The sequence below is a fragment of the Triturus cristatus genome, chromosome 6, assembly GCF_964204655.1.
Source record: "Triturus cristatus chromosome 6, aTriCri1.1, whole genome shotgun sequence".
Classification (NCBI taxonomy): domain Eukaryota; kingdom Metazoa; phylum Chordata; class Amphibia; order Caudata; family Salamandridae; genus Triturus; species Triturus cristatus.
In genome coordinates, this window is record NC_140589.1 from 1,903,542,498 (window position 1) to 1,903,557,125 (window position 14,628).

Genomic DNA, 14,628 nt, shown 5'->3' on the forward strand with positions numbered 1-14,628 from the left:
TTGTCATCACCTGGCTGGTCGGGTACACACTCCATTGGCCACCACCTGTCTCTATGCTTAGGTGTGAGATGGTCTGATTGCCATGTTCTGCCAACTGTCCATGGCATGGTGATGAGGCCCGTGTTTTAATATTGGAGGCATCAATCAATCATGTGTTTGGTAAGCACAACTACTGACCCGTAAGGGTCTCAAGGTGCTGGGGGTGGGTGGGTGCAGGTTCCGGTCCATCAAGGAAGGGCTCTTTTGAAAAGCCAGGTTGTGAGATTTCTTGCGAAGATTGGGAGCAATGTTTTCTGTCTGAGGTGCAGCAGAAGGGCGTTCCAGGCTCTGGCCACGAGGATGGAGAAGGAGCAGCCTCCCCATCTGGTCTTTCTGGTGCGTGGGACCACGGCGTAGGAGAGCTGGGTTGATCGTAGGGTCCTTTGGGGTGTGTGGAATTTGAGTCGACTGTTCAGGTATGCTGGTCCAGTGTCGTGGAGGACTTTGTGTGCATGGGTGAGCATCTTGAAGATGACGCTATCCTTGATGGGGAGCCAATGGAGTGTGCGCAGGTGCTGGGAGATGTGGCAGTGTCTTGGCAGGTTGAGGACCAGTCTTTCGGCGGTTTTCTGGATGTTTTGTAGTTTGCGGGTGAGGTTTTTGTTTATTCCGGTGAAGAGTGCGTTGCCGTAGTCGAGTCTGCTGGTGAGGCATCACTTTGTGACTTTTTTTAGTTAAGTCACGTTTATTTTGAGTTTGTTTACTTTTAGTAGGCTCCCCTCCCCACCCCCATTGACAGCTTGTTTATTGAAAATTTTAAGTGAAATCATACTGTCCTGTTTATCTATGATGAAGAATCAATACTAAATGTTGTTGCTAGAACAAATCATTTTAGACCAAGTTTCCTTCATTAATTACCCACCCCTTATTTAGAAGGGAGAAATTCTTCAATCTGTTTCCCGCAAGTTGCGCTGATTGAGACTAGAGTTGTAGGGTTTTTATTAACGGAATGTTGATTGAACAAGAAATCTCACCAGCATTATGAGGAATGGTCATGGCGATGAAAGCCGTATTTCTTGAGTTCCAGTGAAATGTTTAATGTTTTTAGGTCGAGCCTGGGCAGCGCATGCGCGGCTCTAGGAGGCATGCGGTTTTGGAGTATGTAATTGAAGCCCTGCCCATATTTGTCATTGGCTTGTCATTGTCCTTCGTAAATATGGCTTCTGATTGGTTAATAGGCTTGTTAGTCCCTCCTTTGTCCTGCCTTGTCTTCATTTGTAACCTCCCATGGCAACTGGCCCTTTTTCTTTGGTTGTTACATGTATGCTTTAATTAGAGCCTGGGAGCACTATTTTCTTAATTGGTTTTCTTCTGCCTGATGTTGCAGGCAGAACACGCTCTCTCTCTCAATGCTTTTTTTAGTTCGAGTTAGAAAGCTCAGCTGTCTCTTCGAGACCTGCTGCAATCAGTCTATGCACATAAAGTCCAACCCCTTTCTTGACATTGCTTTTCATTTGTCTGTCAGCGTCCTTCAAAAATCCCTGCTTGCTAGTGGTCAGTCCTGCCTCTTTGTCCCTCCTTTCTCTCTCCTGTTCCTCTCAGAGAGCAGGGACATAGTACGGTCTCATTCCACTATGGTTCTTTATCTGTTCTTGAGGGACTATTTTTTTTGCTTGAATTCCTGCTCTGTTATTGTTTGTCTGGGTTTAACTTCAGCTCCCTACCTGCTTATATTTAAGTATAAGTGTTAGTCCTTTCCCATCTCAATGCCACAGTTACATTACTGCTGCCTCCCCTGCCGTGCTTCCCGCTCTGCTTGAATTTTATTTAGCTTTATTTAATTTGTGGCACTTTTAGAAGTTCGCTGTCAACAAAAACAATTCCTGTGTTCTCCACCCCAACCCCTCCCACAATAGTGCTTGTGTGGGCCCCCGCCACCACCTCCAATATCGATCAGTGCTTTTTATTTGTTTTTTTTTTAGTGCACTTTAGGGCGAAAAACATTTCCAGGATCATTCACAGGATGTTGAACCGACTGCGGAGGCTCAAACACGAATCCCCAGCTCCGAAGTCTGCAACTCTGACTGCGGAGCCACGTCCTCTCGCTCTGGTGATCCCTTCTGGAGTCGCTCTTTGTTCGACTCAAGCCACGCATTAGCAGCAGCTCGCTCTTGGGCTTGTTGTTTCATTCCGTAGTGCTTTGCAAAAGCACCAGCTACGTTACACATTTGTTTCATATTTTTGGTACACACGGGAGATTACTTGGCAGCTCAGGACATTCCTTGTCTTGAACAGAGCTGCCGATTAATCTCCTCATGTCTACAAAACATATGAATATGTCATTGGGTAATGTTACTGGTGCTCGCTTCTTAGAGGAAATGCTCTGATTCCTTGCCAGGCTCTGTTTTTATCAGATGGTGATGTCAGCAGCACAATCAACGACCGAGATCAGATGGCTGTTAAAATGTGCTCAAGATCAAACTGGAGCCATAGTTTAAAGATCTCCAAAGGGACAGGGGTGCTTGTTTCAACATGTAGGGGGTTGATGGGGAGGGGGCAAGGGAAAGTGGAGAAGACAATTAGTAATAACCCATCAGGGTTATTGGCTACGCTGATCCGTATTCTATTTTTTGTTACATTTACTATTGCGAATCTGTTATGGAGCGCCTATCACCAAGACTGAGCACTATATAAATTAGAATACAAATACAGTGATTGTGTTTTATTTAAATTTTATCAAAAGATTTACTGTCCCACTTTCACATAAAATAAATGCTGTCTGCTATAGCTTCTTTTTCTTGTGTGCGTTTGCTTGAAGGGAGGGTGGGTGTAGTTTCTTTTGCCTGACAGTTGCGTGAATTTAGAAGAGACCACATGCTGTCACTGCTGTCTGGCCCTGGCGTGTAAAGATGGACTCATCTCCGTGGTCCTTCCTTTTTGGTTTCTAGCTATAATGGAGAATAATTAACGATGTATCTCTGGAATCGCCAGGGTTTATCTCTGCAGTTATTTTTCGGCTTTTATTCTCTGTGCTGTTTCTTGGTCAGAGACATCAATTTTCTCATTTTTCATTAACCTAATTGTAGCAGGGAGACATATAGTATGCACGCTGTCAACATGTGGACAGGCTACTCTGTGTTGCTTCTCATCTAAATGCTGTTATGTTTGGCTTGGTGTACGTTGTGGGAAACTTGGCATCTGATGCCTCGGGCAATATTTGATTGAAAATCAAGTATTAAAAGAACTGGGGTGAGGATATCTTGCTGGACGTTGAGCGTCTGCTGTTGTGCATTCCTGCAGCGTCACTCAGATCTATGTCTAAACAGAGCTTCCAGTAATGGGCTCCCTGTCTCTCATGTTGCGCTGCTGGTAGCCTCCCCGTACCATTCATATGGGGTCAGAGGGCCATCTGTTCGTTGTCGTGAGACTCCGGCGTCTGTGGCAGGAATTCCAAGGCACGTCACTCATTCTGCCAGACTGAGATGCTGCTTGTTGACATCCTTCTCCAGCGTTGCCCTCCCTCGAGGGCCTTCACTGACCTTCCACATGACACATTCAAAACATGCGCAGAAACACAAACGTGCACCCAGGTAATTTTTGGATTCTTCTTCTTTGCATAAATCAGTACATTTCAAAATCTAAGTATTTTTAGTGTGTGTGTGTGTGTGTGTTTTAGTTTTTTCACATACACTGGTAGCTCCTCCCAGTGTTGGTAAACACTGACAAAACAAGACGCACACCACTGTGAGGACTAGCGTGCTATGAGGACCGATCCCCATAGCGTTTGCATTTGTGCGTGTGCTAATTACAGCACCCTCTTAACACATTTGTGCAATCGGCCTCTCACTAGCAGGAAAACAGTGTTGCAAATAAATTGGAGCAACCATGAAAAGAATCCTTATTCTTGAAGACCTGCAGATTTATTCATTTATTTACTTGTGTGTATAGACCTCCTGGCACATCTGCAATTGCCCCTGCTTACATTAATAACTGACATGGTAAATGTCCATTTGCTTTACCTCAAGATCTGAAGCTTCCTCTCTGAGTCAATCAGCTGTCATTATAAATTCCTATCTGTGTGTTTTTTTTTTTAAACAACACTTGATTCAAGCATTCTGTGTTATGGTTTTGTTAATATGAGGCATTCATCTATTTGGGCGCTGTACACGCCTGTACCATGCAGAAGGCGGAAACTACTTATTGTGGTAAAGGAATTTGTAACCGAATATACCAGAACATATTTAGAAATGTGTGAATACTTTGTGAATAATTTAAGGTATAAACTACCCCCTGGTTTACGTTATAAGGATATTGCAAGATACATTTATGGACCTCCCAGTGACTTGCAATATACTGTTTAACATAAATAAACTATCCTTCCCATATGTATAGTTCTTGGTCATGCCCTCCCATCTTCTTTCCTTCAGTGCTCTTTTAAACTTTTGTGGCACCTTTTTAATGTAAAATGGGAGATCTTTAGTATTAACAAGCAGTTGTTTTTCACTTGTAGCCAACCTGTTATGTAGCTGAAGTATCAAAACCGTCTATATGATGTCTGGTAACACCTTGATATATTCATGTCGTCGTATAGCAACTCAAGCGGTGCAGTAAGTAAACGTGTTTCAATAAGTGCATCCTTATCAGCTATTGGAGAAGAATTTCCAGGGGAAAAAGATCTGAAGAAGGAGAGCGGGATATGTCAAGTCTCACTTTATTTAGGCGGCAGCGACATTTCTGTCCAGCGACCTGCCTTTCATATTCTCTACTGTATGTTGCTGGGGGCACCGTGACGTCTCAGCTGGAATCTAATACATTATTACAGTAGAGTAGATCTGTTGTTTTCTAATTGCAGTTGGCCACAATTAGACAGTAATAACTTATAACAGTTCAGTTGTGATATGATGCCTGCTGCCAGAGCCAACAGCCAAGGTGAAAGGCAGGTCAAAGAGCACCATTGCAGGTGCAGTTTAAACAAATTAAAGGAGAACTGCCTTTTTAGGCCGAGCTTGGGCAGCGCATGTGCTGCTCTGCGAGACATGCTGTATTCGAGAATAGACGTGAAGCCCCGCCCATTGTCTGCCCATATTTGTCATTGGCTTCTGTCAATGTTCTTCGTAAAAGCTGACTTCTGATTCGTTAACAGGCTTTTTTTGTCCCTCCTTAGTACCGCCTTGTCTTTGTTTGTAACTTTCCTTGAGGACTTACCATTTTACTTCTGTTATTACATGGTATGCCTTATGTAGTCTGTAAACACTACTTTCTTTAATGAGTTTCTCACACTGCAGGCACGACATGCTTTCCTGCAACATTCAGCGCACCATGTGCTCTTTCACTTTCCAAGCAGCCCGGGATAATGGCGGGCGCTTCTTTGAAATGGTATATGTCTCGCATTTACAAGAGTCTGAGCTATTGGCATTTTAAATGACAATGCCTTTTATTTGTGTTAATTATCAAAACAGATAAATAAAAGGCACTGCCCTTTACAATGCTAATAACTTACACGCTGGCAAATGCGTTACCTATTGCATTGGGTTGTATTTTGTTTACCGCGATTATGCATTTTCATCACATTCCAATACAACTCATTGTTTTTATATTTAAAAACAATGTATTTGTGGGGGGGAGACAACCCCCACCTTACTTTAAATTAGTGGTATTGGTATGTGATGTAAATGTATAATTGTGGTAAAAAAATGTGAGGCAAATGCATGCGATGTCTTTACCTCGTTGTAAAGGCTGTTTCCCATTGCATTGCAAATGCTTGGTTAATTTGAGCAGCACCGCCGCTTCAGCTGGGATAACGGCAGAGTTGTGCAAACCTGGTGAGCGCTAAGCGAGCAGCTTCAAGGCAGAGCGTGAGTAAACATTGAATGAGTCTCGGCCAGAGGGCTATAGCAGGGAAGGAACCTTGTGAGTAAACATTGAATGAGTGTTGGCCAGAGAGCTATAGCAGGAAAGGAACCTTGTGAGTAAACATTGAATGAGTCTCGCCCAGAGGGCTATAGCAGGGAAGGAACCTTGTGAGTAAACATTGAATGAGTGTTGGCAAGAGAGCTATAGCAGGGAAGGAACCTTGTGAGTAAACATTGAATGAGTCTCGGCCAGAGGGCTATAGCAGGGAAGGAACCTTGTGAGTAAACATTGAATGAGTGTTGGCCAGAGAGCTATAGCAGGGAAGGAACCTTGTGAGTAAACATTGAATGAGTCTCGGCCAGAGAGCTACGGCAGGTATGGACCATGCTCCAACTCCCCAGTGAGCCGGCGGCGGGTCGAAGAGATGTCTAGACATCATGATGAACAGCAGATGAGTATACTGTGTGCGCTCTGTCTGCCTGCACTTACTTACTACTGGGCTCGTCTGGCTGCAGTTTGGGGGCCAGGGCTCCAGGCACATGGTCCCCCTCTTCATTCCCAGCCCACCAAAGGTTGGGATGTGCTCGCATCCCCCTCCCCTGAGCCGCGCAGTTATCTGGAGGCCGTGAACGGCTGTTAAAAGCCTGACTGGCTGGGGCAGTCAAGTGTGAAAATACCAAGCGCTGTTCCCCAAAAATGTAATTTCCCTCGGCATAAAATGCACGGGAGAAATGGCGAGATTGAACCGCAAATAAATGCAGGGTGGCATCGGAACACAATCCATGTGTTTTTTGTGCTTAACTTGAAAAACCTTGGGGACTTTCTAAAAATGGTCCCCTTTTGGATGCACGCGCAGTTGTGGCTTTTTCTATTGCAGAAAAAAACCTCAGCACAACATATGTTTGAATTTACAGACCGTTTTCCGCATGTTCTTACGGTTTAAAAATTTTCCATTAGCTCTCGTTGTATGATTACACCCTTACTCATTCCTTAATCTGTATCTCTGAGAATAAAAAACAAAAATGACATCTTTAATTCTCAGTCATATGATGAGCGTACTTTCTCCCACAAGCATAAACATTCTCATGAAATTTTACGGCACAGACTTCTGTGGATTTGGCTAATATGAATTATGGTTAGCTAAAGCAAAACAGATGCTGAGTTTACTCACTTATCTATATATCGTATAATGTGCATAGAATGTAATTATCTTTTATAAAATAAGTGTTATTCTCGAACAGTTGAATTCCTATTTTAGACTTTGAATTGACACGTTGCCCGTGCTCCAAGTCTGAGGAATTCGGAATAGTGGTAAACGTGTGTTATTTATAAGTTATCCCGTTCATACATCCAAATATCACTCTAGTGTTGTAATATTACATCCAATAAATACTGCATCCTGCGGTATCATATTTTTTGTACGAAGTGAGCATTTATCCTCTGCTTTTAAGATTTTTGGGAGTTCCCCCTAGGGTTGTTGGAAAGAAGCGTTGGCTGCACTCTTGTGACGCAGACGCTAGCTTCCTGTGCGGTCTCCCCATTACCGGAATGAATATAACCAGTGGTATCTCCAAGCCCAGGGGATAGTACTCCACCTGACGTGAGTAAGAAATTTAAAGGGGGATTAATTTTTCTCCTCAATGAGGTCCTGACGAAAGCCATCGAACCGGCAAGGGCGCATGCAGGTTGAAACATGTTGGAAAAGTGATGTGACGGACATATTGCACGTCCCATATTTCACATCCACTGTTTTTAATCGTACCCTATAATTTTTCAGAATAAATTGCACCACATGATAAAAAGGTAATTTTAAATTTTCTATTCTGCACAAACTAGATCCTAGCCGGTTTTTGAGGATCTCCTCCTGGTGAAGGCCAACAAAAGACCCGATGATGATGCCATCAGCCAAGATTGCGCCAATGGCAACAGACATACCAATGGCGGATAATGGCTGTTGAGGGTCTTCTACATATTTGTGCCAGATCCTTCGAGGCCTCTTGGCTCCACTCCTTTTTGATTTAGTGATATATATCCGGAAGCTGAGTGGGGCCCCCAGAACGCTTCTACTCCCCCCTCCCCCCCCCCCTTTTTTGATATAGAAGCAGTATTATCACAGCCAAATTTGCATGACCTCTGAAACGAGGCTCTTAGTTGGCCCCACTGGTGTTCGAACCATTTGACCTCTGAAGTGTGCTCCGTTCTCTGAAGTGGGCTCTTATACCTTACTGGTTTGTTAAAAACTGAACTTTTTAAAATGAACCTTCTGTAGAGTTGTCATACGCTAAATCCCTTCCAGTTGCAGGACTCGGGTACTTTTCTATAAGTGGAGAGCCATGTGGGACACTTGAGGAGGAAGGAATAACCAGCACTCTTGGCAGGCAGCTTGCCTTCTCAAAATGCTTGTATTTATAATAAGACAATAATCTGGTCATGCAATACATATCAATAACACATGCCTTCCTAGTTGGAGCATTTTTTTTTTATTATAAATGTGAGTTTAATTTTGGATATGATTATTAGCATTAAAAAGATGCCTGCTCTTCTTGTGGAAGCATAGTGATAATTCTTTCTAATTGTTCATAAATTAGGGTCATCCTACGAAGGTTGACGAGGGCCAGACTGCACTCCCATTCTGGTTCCCATTTTCATTAGCGCATGTAAATAATTCAGGTGGATATTGTGAAATCCTGACATGGCTCCACCCTCAAAGGCTTTACTGACTAGGGAGGTTTACATGATGACTCCATGTCATTGAGAATGTGATTCACCAGCGCTGGGTTTTTCTTTTACAATGTCCTTCCTTTGAAGCAATCCCCACTGCCCCTTCTCCCCGGAGCATTTTCTTTGTCTCCTTCACCCAAAGCACGCTGCTTGCCTAGCCTTTCCTTCCTCTCGGGCACTAGCCTTTGCCCCCTCTCCTAGGCGCACCAAGGCGTTCTATGCATCTCTATGACCAAGGGTGACCAACTGGCATTGGTGTAAATTTAGGACGATGAGAGTAAAAATTCAGGACCCTTCTTTGCTACCTCCTAATGGGTTCACGCAGAGATACATCACTTTGTTTTTTCCGCAGCTGTATGTGCTCACTGTATCCCTGCCTCCCTGCAATATGCAAGCTCTCACCAGTCATCTTCGCTCCCACTGTGTCCATTGCATACACCCCCAGTCTCTGTGCTTTGACAGGTGTTCATCCTCCTCTTCTTACCTTATGCCTGGTTGATACCCCGTGCTCCAATGTGTGTCCACCCCCCAAATGCACCCCCTTTGGTTTATGCATCGCTGCCTTCATAACCTGTAATTCCTGTGTCTGCTTCAGCTCACATTGTCTCACTGTAGCCCTGCTCATCGTGTCTCTGCTCCCCAGGCCTATGCATCCAGTCTGTCTCCATGCAAATCCTATGAGTACAGCCTCCGGCTATGTTTCATTAGTCTGTGCAGAAACCTACTAGTTACAACCTGGAATTTTCTCTTTATTCTGCTCGTTGTGGGCCCCTAGGGATAATCGCATCACATTCATAGCAGCCATCCAATGGTGTGTTTAAAAACCAGGTAAAATTAGCACCATCATACTGCTTAATGTTATTAAATATCCACAAATAAAATAATCAGGTGACTCTTATTCTCTTGGGTTCAATATGTCCATATTATGTCCATTTATGTAATAAAGCATTCTTGTTGTGTCCTTAAAAAACTGCATAGTGTTCATTTGCTAAAACAAATCCAGGATTGCTTGATACTGTATCCCAGTAAGCACTATACACCAGAAACACAATCGATACGCTTGCTTATAAATTAATTGTAAAACAAACAATTGCCATCAGATCCATCCACTACTAAACGCATAAGTAAAAAATATTTATATTTACACTAATAGCTCCAACTCTAACAAATGCGAGACCTATTGCGTTGCAAATGCTTGTTCTTTCTTGATGTTGTGTAGCATTGGGAAAGCCTATATGTCTAAAAGGTGAGACTTCTTGACTTTGCCACTGTGTGTTTACTGTGGTTGTAAACCTCCTTTTTCTTGTGTAGCTCTGGTCAGAGCCTCTGATCTCTGGAGTTACACTATGTGAAAGATGCTCAGATTATTGTCTGGGTCCTATCATGGGCTCTCTGATACTATAAAGGACTCCCTTGCAGCAATTGATTATATTTCCTACCATTATTTTGATGCTCTTTGTTGTGTTGTCCATTCACTGGAAAAGGCTCGTAGACCTGACAGCCTTAGGGTGGTCTTTCCCCAACTTTTTACCTGCCTCCCTCCATTTTCTGTGCTTGTTTTTGCTGGCTTTAGGACTCTGCAACCGTTACCACTGCTAATCAGTGCTAAAGTGTTTGTGCTCTCTCCCCTGAATATGGTAACATGGGCTTATAGGGTTCCTACTCAGTTGGCATATTTAGTTTGCTTTAAGACCCTAGTAAAGTGCACTACATGTGCCCAGGGCCTGCAAATTATTTGCTACTAGTGGGCTGCAGCACTGACCGTGCCACCCACTTATGCAGCCTGAAACTCTCAGGCCTGCCACTGCAGTGCCTATGTGTGAAGTTTACTGCCACATCGAGTTGGCATTTAAAGCTACTTGCCAAGCCTAAAACTTCCCTTTTTATTACATATAAGTCACCCCTAAGGAAGGCCCTTGGTAACCCAAAGAGCAGGACTCTATGTGAGTAAAAGGCAGAACATATACTTCTATGTTTTACATGTCCTGGTAGTGACAAACAGTTAAATTACTTTTTCACTGCTGTAAGGCCTACTCCTCTCGTTGGCTGGAACCGGGAAATCAGTAGAATACCTTTAAGCTGTAATTCCTGATTGGAAAGGAGTAGCCTTTTCATGTTTCATATCTTTGCAATGGTAATGATAAATCCTCTTTACTGGTAAAGTCAGATTTAACATTACTATTTTTGAAAAGCTACTTTTAGAAAGTGGACTTTTCTCTGCTTGTACTGCTCTTTGTGCCTTACATCCTGTCTCTAGTACACATCTGGGCTAGGTGACCGACCCCTTTGTGTATTCCTTCTAGAGAGCTACAGACCCTGCAAGTGTTGGGTGTGATTTAGTTCTTATCTGCATCCCAATGGGTCTTTCGGGGCAGATGGGAGGAAGGGGCCCACACATTGAAAGTGTAATCTAGAATTTCTTTAGCGCATGTGTCTATGTGGTCAATTAAATGTCTCATTAAATGAAAATAGCTTTTCGTGATAGACCCACCATTTAAACTTATCCAGTGTTTTTATTTTTCTTCTTTTCCAACAGGTGCAATAAATGCAGTAATGAACAAAAAAGAGGAAGGCATTAATCACTTGTGTAGAAAGTGATGTAAAAACAATACACCTTGAAATTTCTTCCCTTGAAGGCTAAGGCCTCGCCAAAGTCTTTTTCTACAGCAGAAAACCCAAACTGCCCAATGTGGTCTGAACTTGGCTCTTAGCAATCACCTGATATACATTGATGAAATAACACACTGACTTACAGAAGCAAGTCTGATAAGGTTCTCATTACAAAGGAAGAGCTAACCTGGATCAGAAAGAACACATAGAAGAGAAACCGTATAAATATCTAGAAACACATTTATTAGAGAAAGAGCAAGTGCAACATCAGAAAATCATACTGAAGAACAACCATATTGATTGACTGACTGTGGAAAAGTTTTCTTTGCAATGAAAGACCTAATGCAGTATCAGAGTGTCTACGTAGAGGAGAAACCATATAAATGTACAGAATGTAATAAAGTGTTCCATAGGAAGAAGAATCTAAGGCAGCATCAACAAACCCATACCAGGGAGGAGCCGTATCAATGTACAGAATGTTACAAAGCATTTATAACAATTGGACAGCTTAAACGACATCTAGAACTCCACAATAGGGAGAAATTATATAAATGTACAGAATGTGACCAAGCATTTATAACAAATGGACAGCTGAAGCGACATCAAAATATCCACACTGGAGAGAAACCATATAAATGCACAGAATGTGACAAGGCATTCATTAGAAAGTCTCATCTAATGGAACATCAGAAAGTACACACTGGGGAGAAACCATATAAATGTACAGAATGTCACAAAGCATTTATAAGAAATGGAACGCTAAAACGACATCATAAAATCCACACTGGGGAGAAACCATATAAATGCACAGAATGTGACAAGGCATTCATTAGAAAGTCTCATCTAATGGAACATCAGAAAGTCCACACTGGGGAGAAACCATATCAATGTACAGAATGTAGCAAAGCATTTATAGCAAATGGACAGCTGAAGCGACATCAAAATATCCACTCTGAGGAGAAACCATATAAATGTACAGAATGTGACAAAGCATTTGTAACAAATGGACAGCTAAAACGACATCACAAAATCCACACTGCGGAGAAACCATATAAATGTACAGAATGTGATAAGGCATTTATAACACTTGGAGAGCTAAAGCAACACCAGAAAACCCACACTGGAGAGAGATCATCTCAATGTACAGAATGTGAAAAAGCATTTATAACAAATGAAAAGCTGAAGCAACATCAAAAGGTCCACACTGGGGAGAAACCATATCAATGTACAGCATGTGAAAAAGCATTTACAACAAAGGGAGAGCTAACGCGACATCAGAAAATCTACACTGGGGAGAAATAATATCAATGTACAGAATGTGGCAAAGCATTTATCAAATATAGACCGCTAAAGGAACATCAGAGTTCACACTGGGGAGAAACCGTACGAATGCACTGAATGTGACAAAGCATTTATATCCAATGGAGAGCTGAATCAACATTTAGAAAATCCCCACTGGAGAGAGACCATTCAACTGCACTGAGTGTGAGAAGTCATTTATTAGAAAGTTGCATCTTATGTAACATCAGATAGTCTATGTAGGAGAGAAACCCTATGAATGTACATAATGCAACAAGACATTTATTACTAGGCAAAGATAAATACTACATCAGAAATTCTACACTGGTGAGAAACTATATGGCTGTACTGAATGTGTCTTAGCAGTTATTACAAAGCAAAGTTTAAAAATACATCAGAATGTTCACACATGAAAGAAACCATATAATTGTACAAAATGTGACAACACCTTTATTCCAAATGGAGGGTGACCATTCAACTGCACGGCATGTGACAAGGTATTTATTATAAAGGGAGAGTTAAAGCAATATCAGTGTCTACACTGGGGGGAAACCACATGAATGTATAGAATGTGACAAGGGATTTATTACAAAGCAAAATGTAATACAAGATCAGGAAGTTCACACAGGGGAGAAAATATATGTATGTACTGAATACCTCAAAGCATTCATAATAAATGGAAAACTGAAGCGACGTCCGAAAATCTACATGGCAAGAAATCCAATGTATGTACAGAGTTCAAGCAAATCTAACACAGGAAGAATAAGCTAATGCAGTATAAACAAATCTACACTAGGGAGAAACCCTATTAATGAATAGAATGTGACAAGGGATCGATTACAAAACAAAATATTATCAGAATGTTCACACAGGAGAGAAACTATAAATGTATTGAATGTGGCCATGCATTCGTAAATGGAGAGCTAACTCGACATCAAAAGTCAACCCTGAAGACCGCACTGAATTTAGCAAGGCTTTTATTGGCAAGGGAGAGTTAAAACCGCATCAGAAAGTCCCCATCTGTATGAATGTACAGAATCAATCAATGGGTATTAAGCATGGCAAATCATCAGTGAGGTTCTCAAGGCGCTGGGTGAGGAGTTGTTGTCCAGAGGGGCCGATCAGTTGAACAAGGGCACCTGTTTTAGCATCTCTAGGATATTCCTGAGTAGGCCAACCTATTGTAATTTTACATTTTGCCCATAGATCTGCTGGTACAATTATGTCAAATAGACTGTTCAAATCAATCCACAGTACTTTTGATAATTTGACAAACCTATCTACCTGCCAATACCATTCCACCGGATTCTCGCGAAGACGGGGGAAGTCATTTGTAAATGATAAAATGTCCTGTCTGGTCCAGGGAACATGCACGTAGCCTCCTCCTGGGATCTCTCTCATGGGACACTCAGTTACCACTTTCTCCTTTTCTCTTACTGGGAAAGCCGCTGGAATGGTAACGATAACACACGACGATGTTACCAATTCGAACTTAGACAATGCGTTGTGCGACTCCAATCGTCGCACGTTTTCCCCGTGTACCTACAGAGCAACAGACAATACACTGTGCAACTTCACTTGCCACACGTTTTCCCCGTGTACCTACAGGGCATCCAACTTCCTACATCCCAGAAGTCTTCAAAAACAACATAGAATGCAACGCAACTCAACATAGAATGTTAGAACATAAATCATTAATTATCCAAACATCCATCAATAACCAATAATCAGAAATCAATAAGCAATAATCACCAAACCAATGCTATAAAACCATCAATCTGCTACCAGAAAAACTGATCCAGTGGCAAGGGCGGGTGTAGGAGAGTAGGGTCTGCTATCCTATGGTCACCCCAAATTTTTGCTTTTTGCTTCACTGGTTTTTTGACATATTGAGGCTGTGGGCCTGCCAATCAGACCCCCAGCCTGCTGTTCTCTCTACTAAATTAAAACTATGCACCCTAGGTGCATAACCAATTGGAAGTGGATCACCCTGTCAGCCCCTGTACCAGTGTACACTAGGTACCCAGGGCATTGGTGTACCCAAGGCCTGCCAGGGGCTGAAGCATGTATTATGCCACCCCAGGCTTGGCCTAACAATTTGACACAACTGGCTGATCACTCAGCTGGGGTAAGTTGGTGTAACCACCTCTTACTTAGGTGTAGTAT

General features: G+C 42.4%; 1 protein-coding gene across 1 annotated transcript in view; it reads left to right on the forward strand.

The window, feature by feature from the left end:
- Positions 1–14,265, forward strand: part of LOC146822384 (uncharacterized) — a 42,402-nt gene extending 28,137 nt beyond the window's left edge. The window contains exon 2 of the mRNA XM_085613468.1: positions 11,090–14,265. Coding sequence (XP_085469594.1) covers positions 11,494–12,465 — 972 coding nt within the window. The 5' untranslated portion in view covers positions 11,090–11,493 and the 3' untranslated portion in view covers positions 12,466–14,265. The remainder of the gene's footprint in view (positions 1–11,089) is intronic.
- The last annotated feature ends 363 nt before the right edge of the window (positions 14,266–14,628 follow it).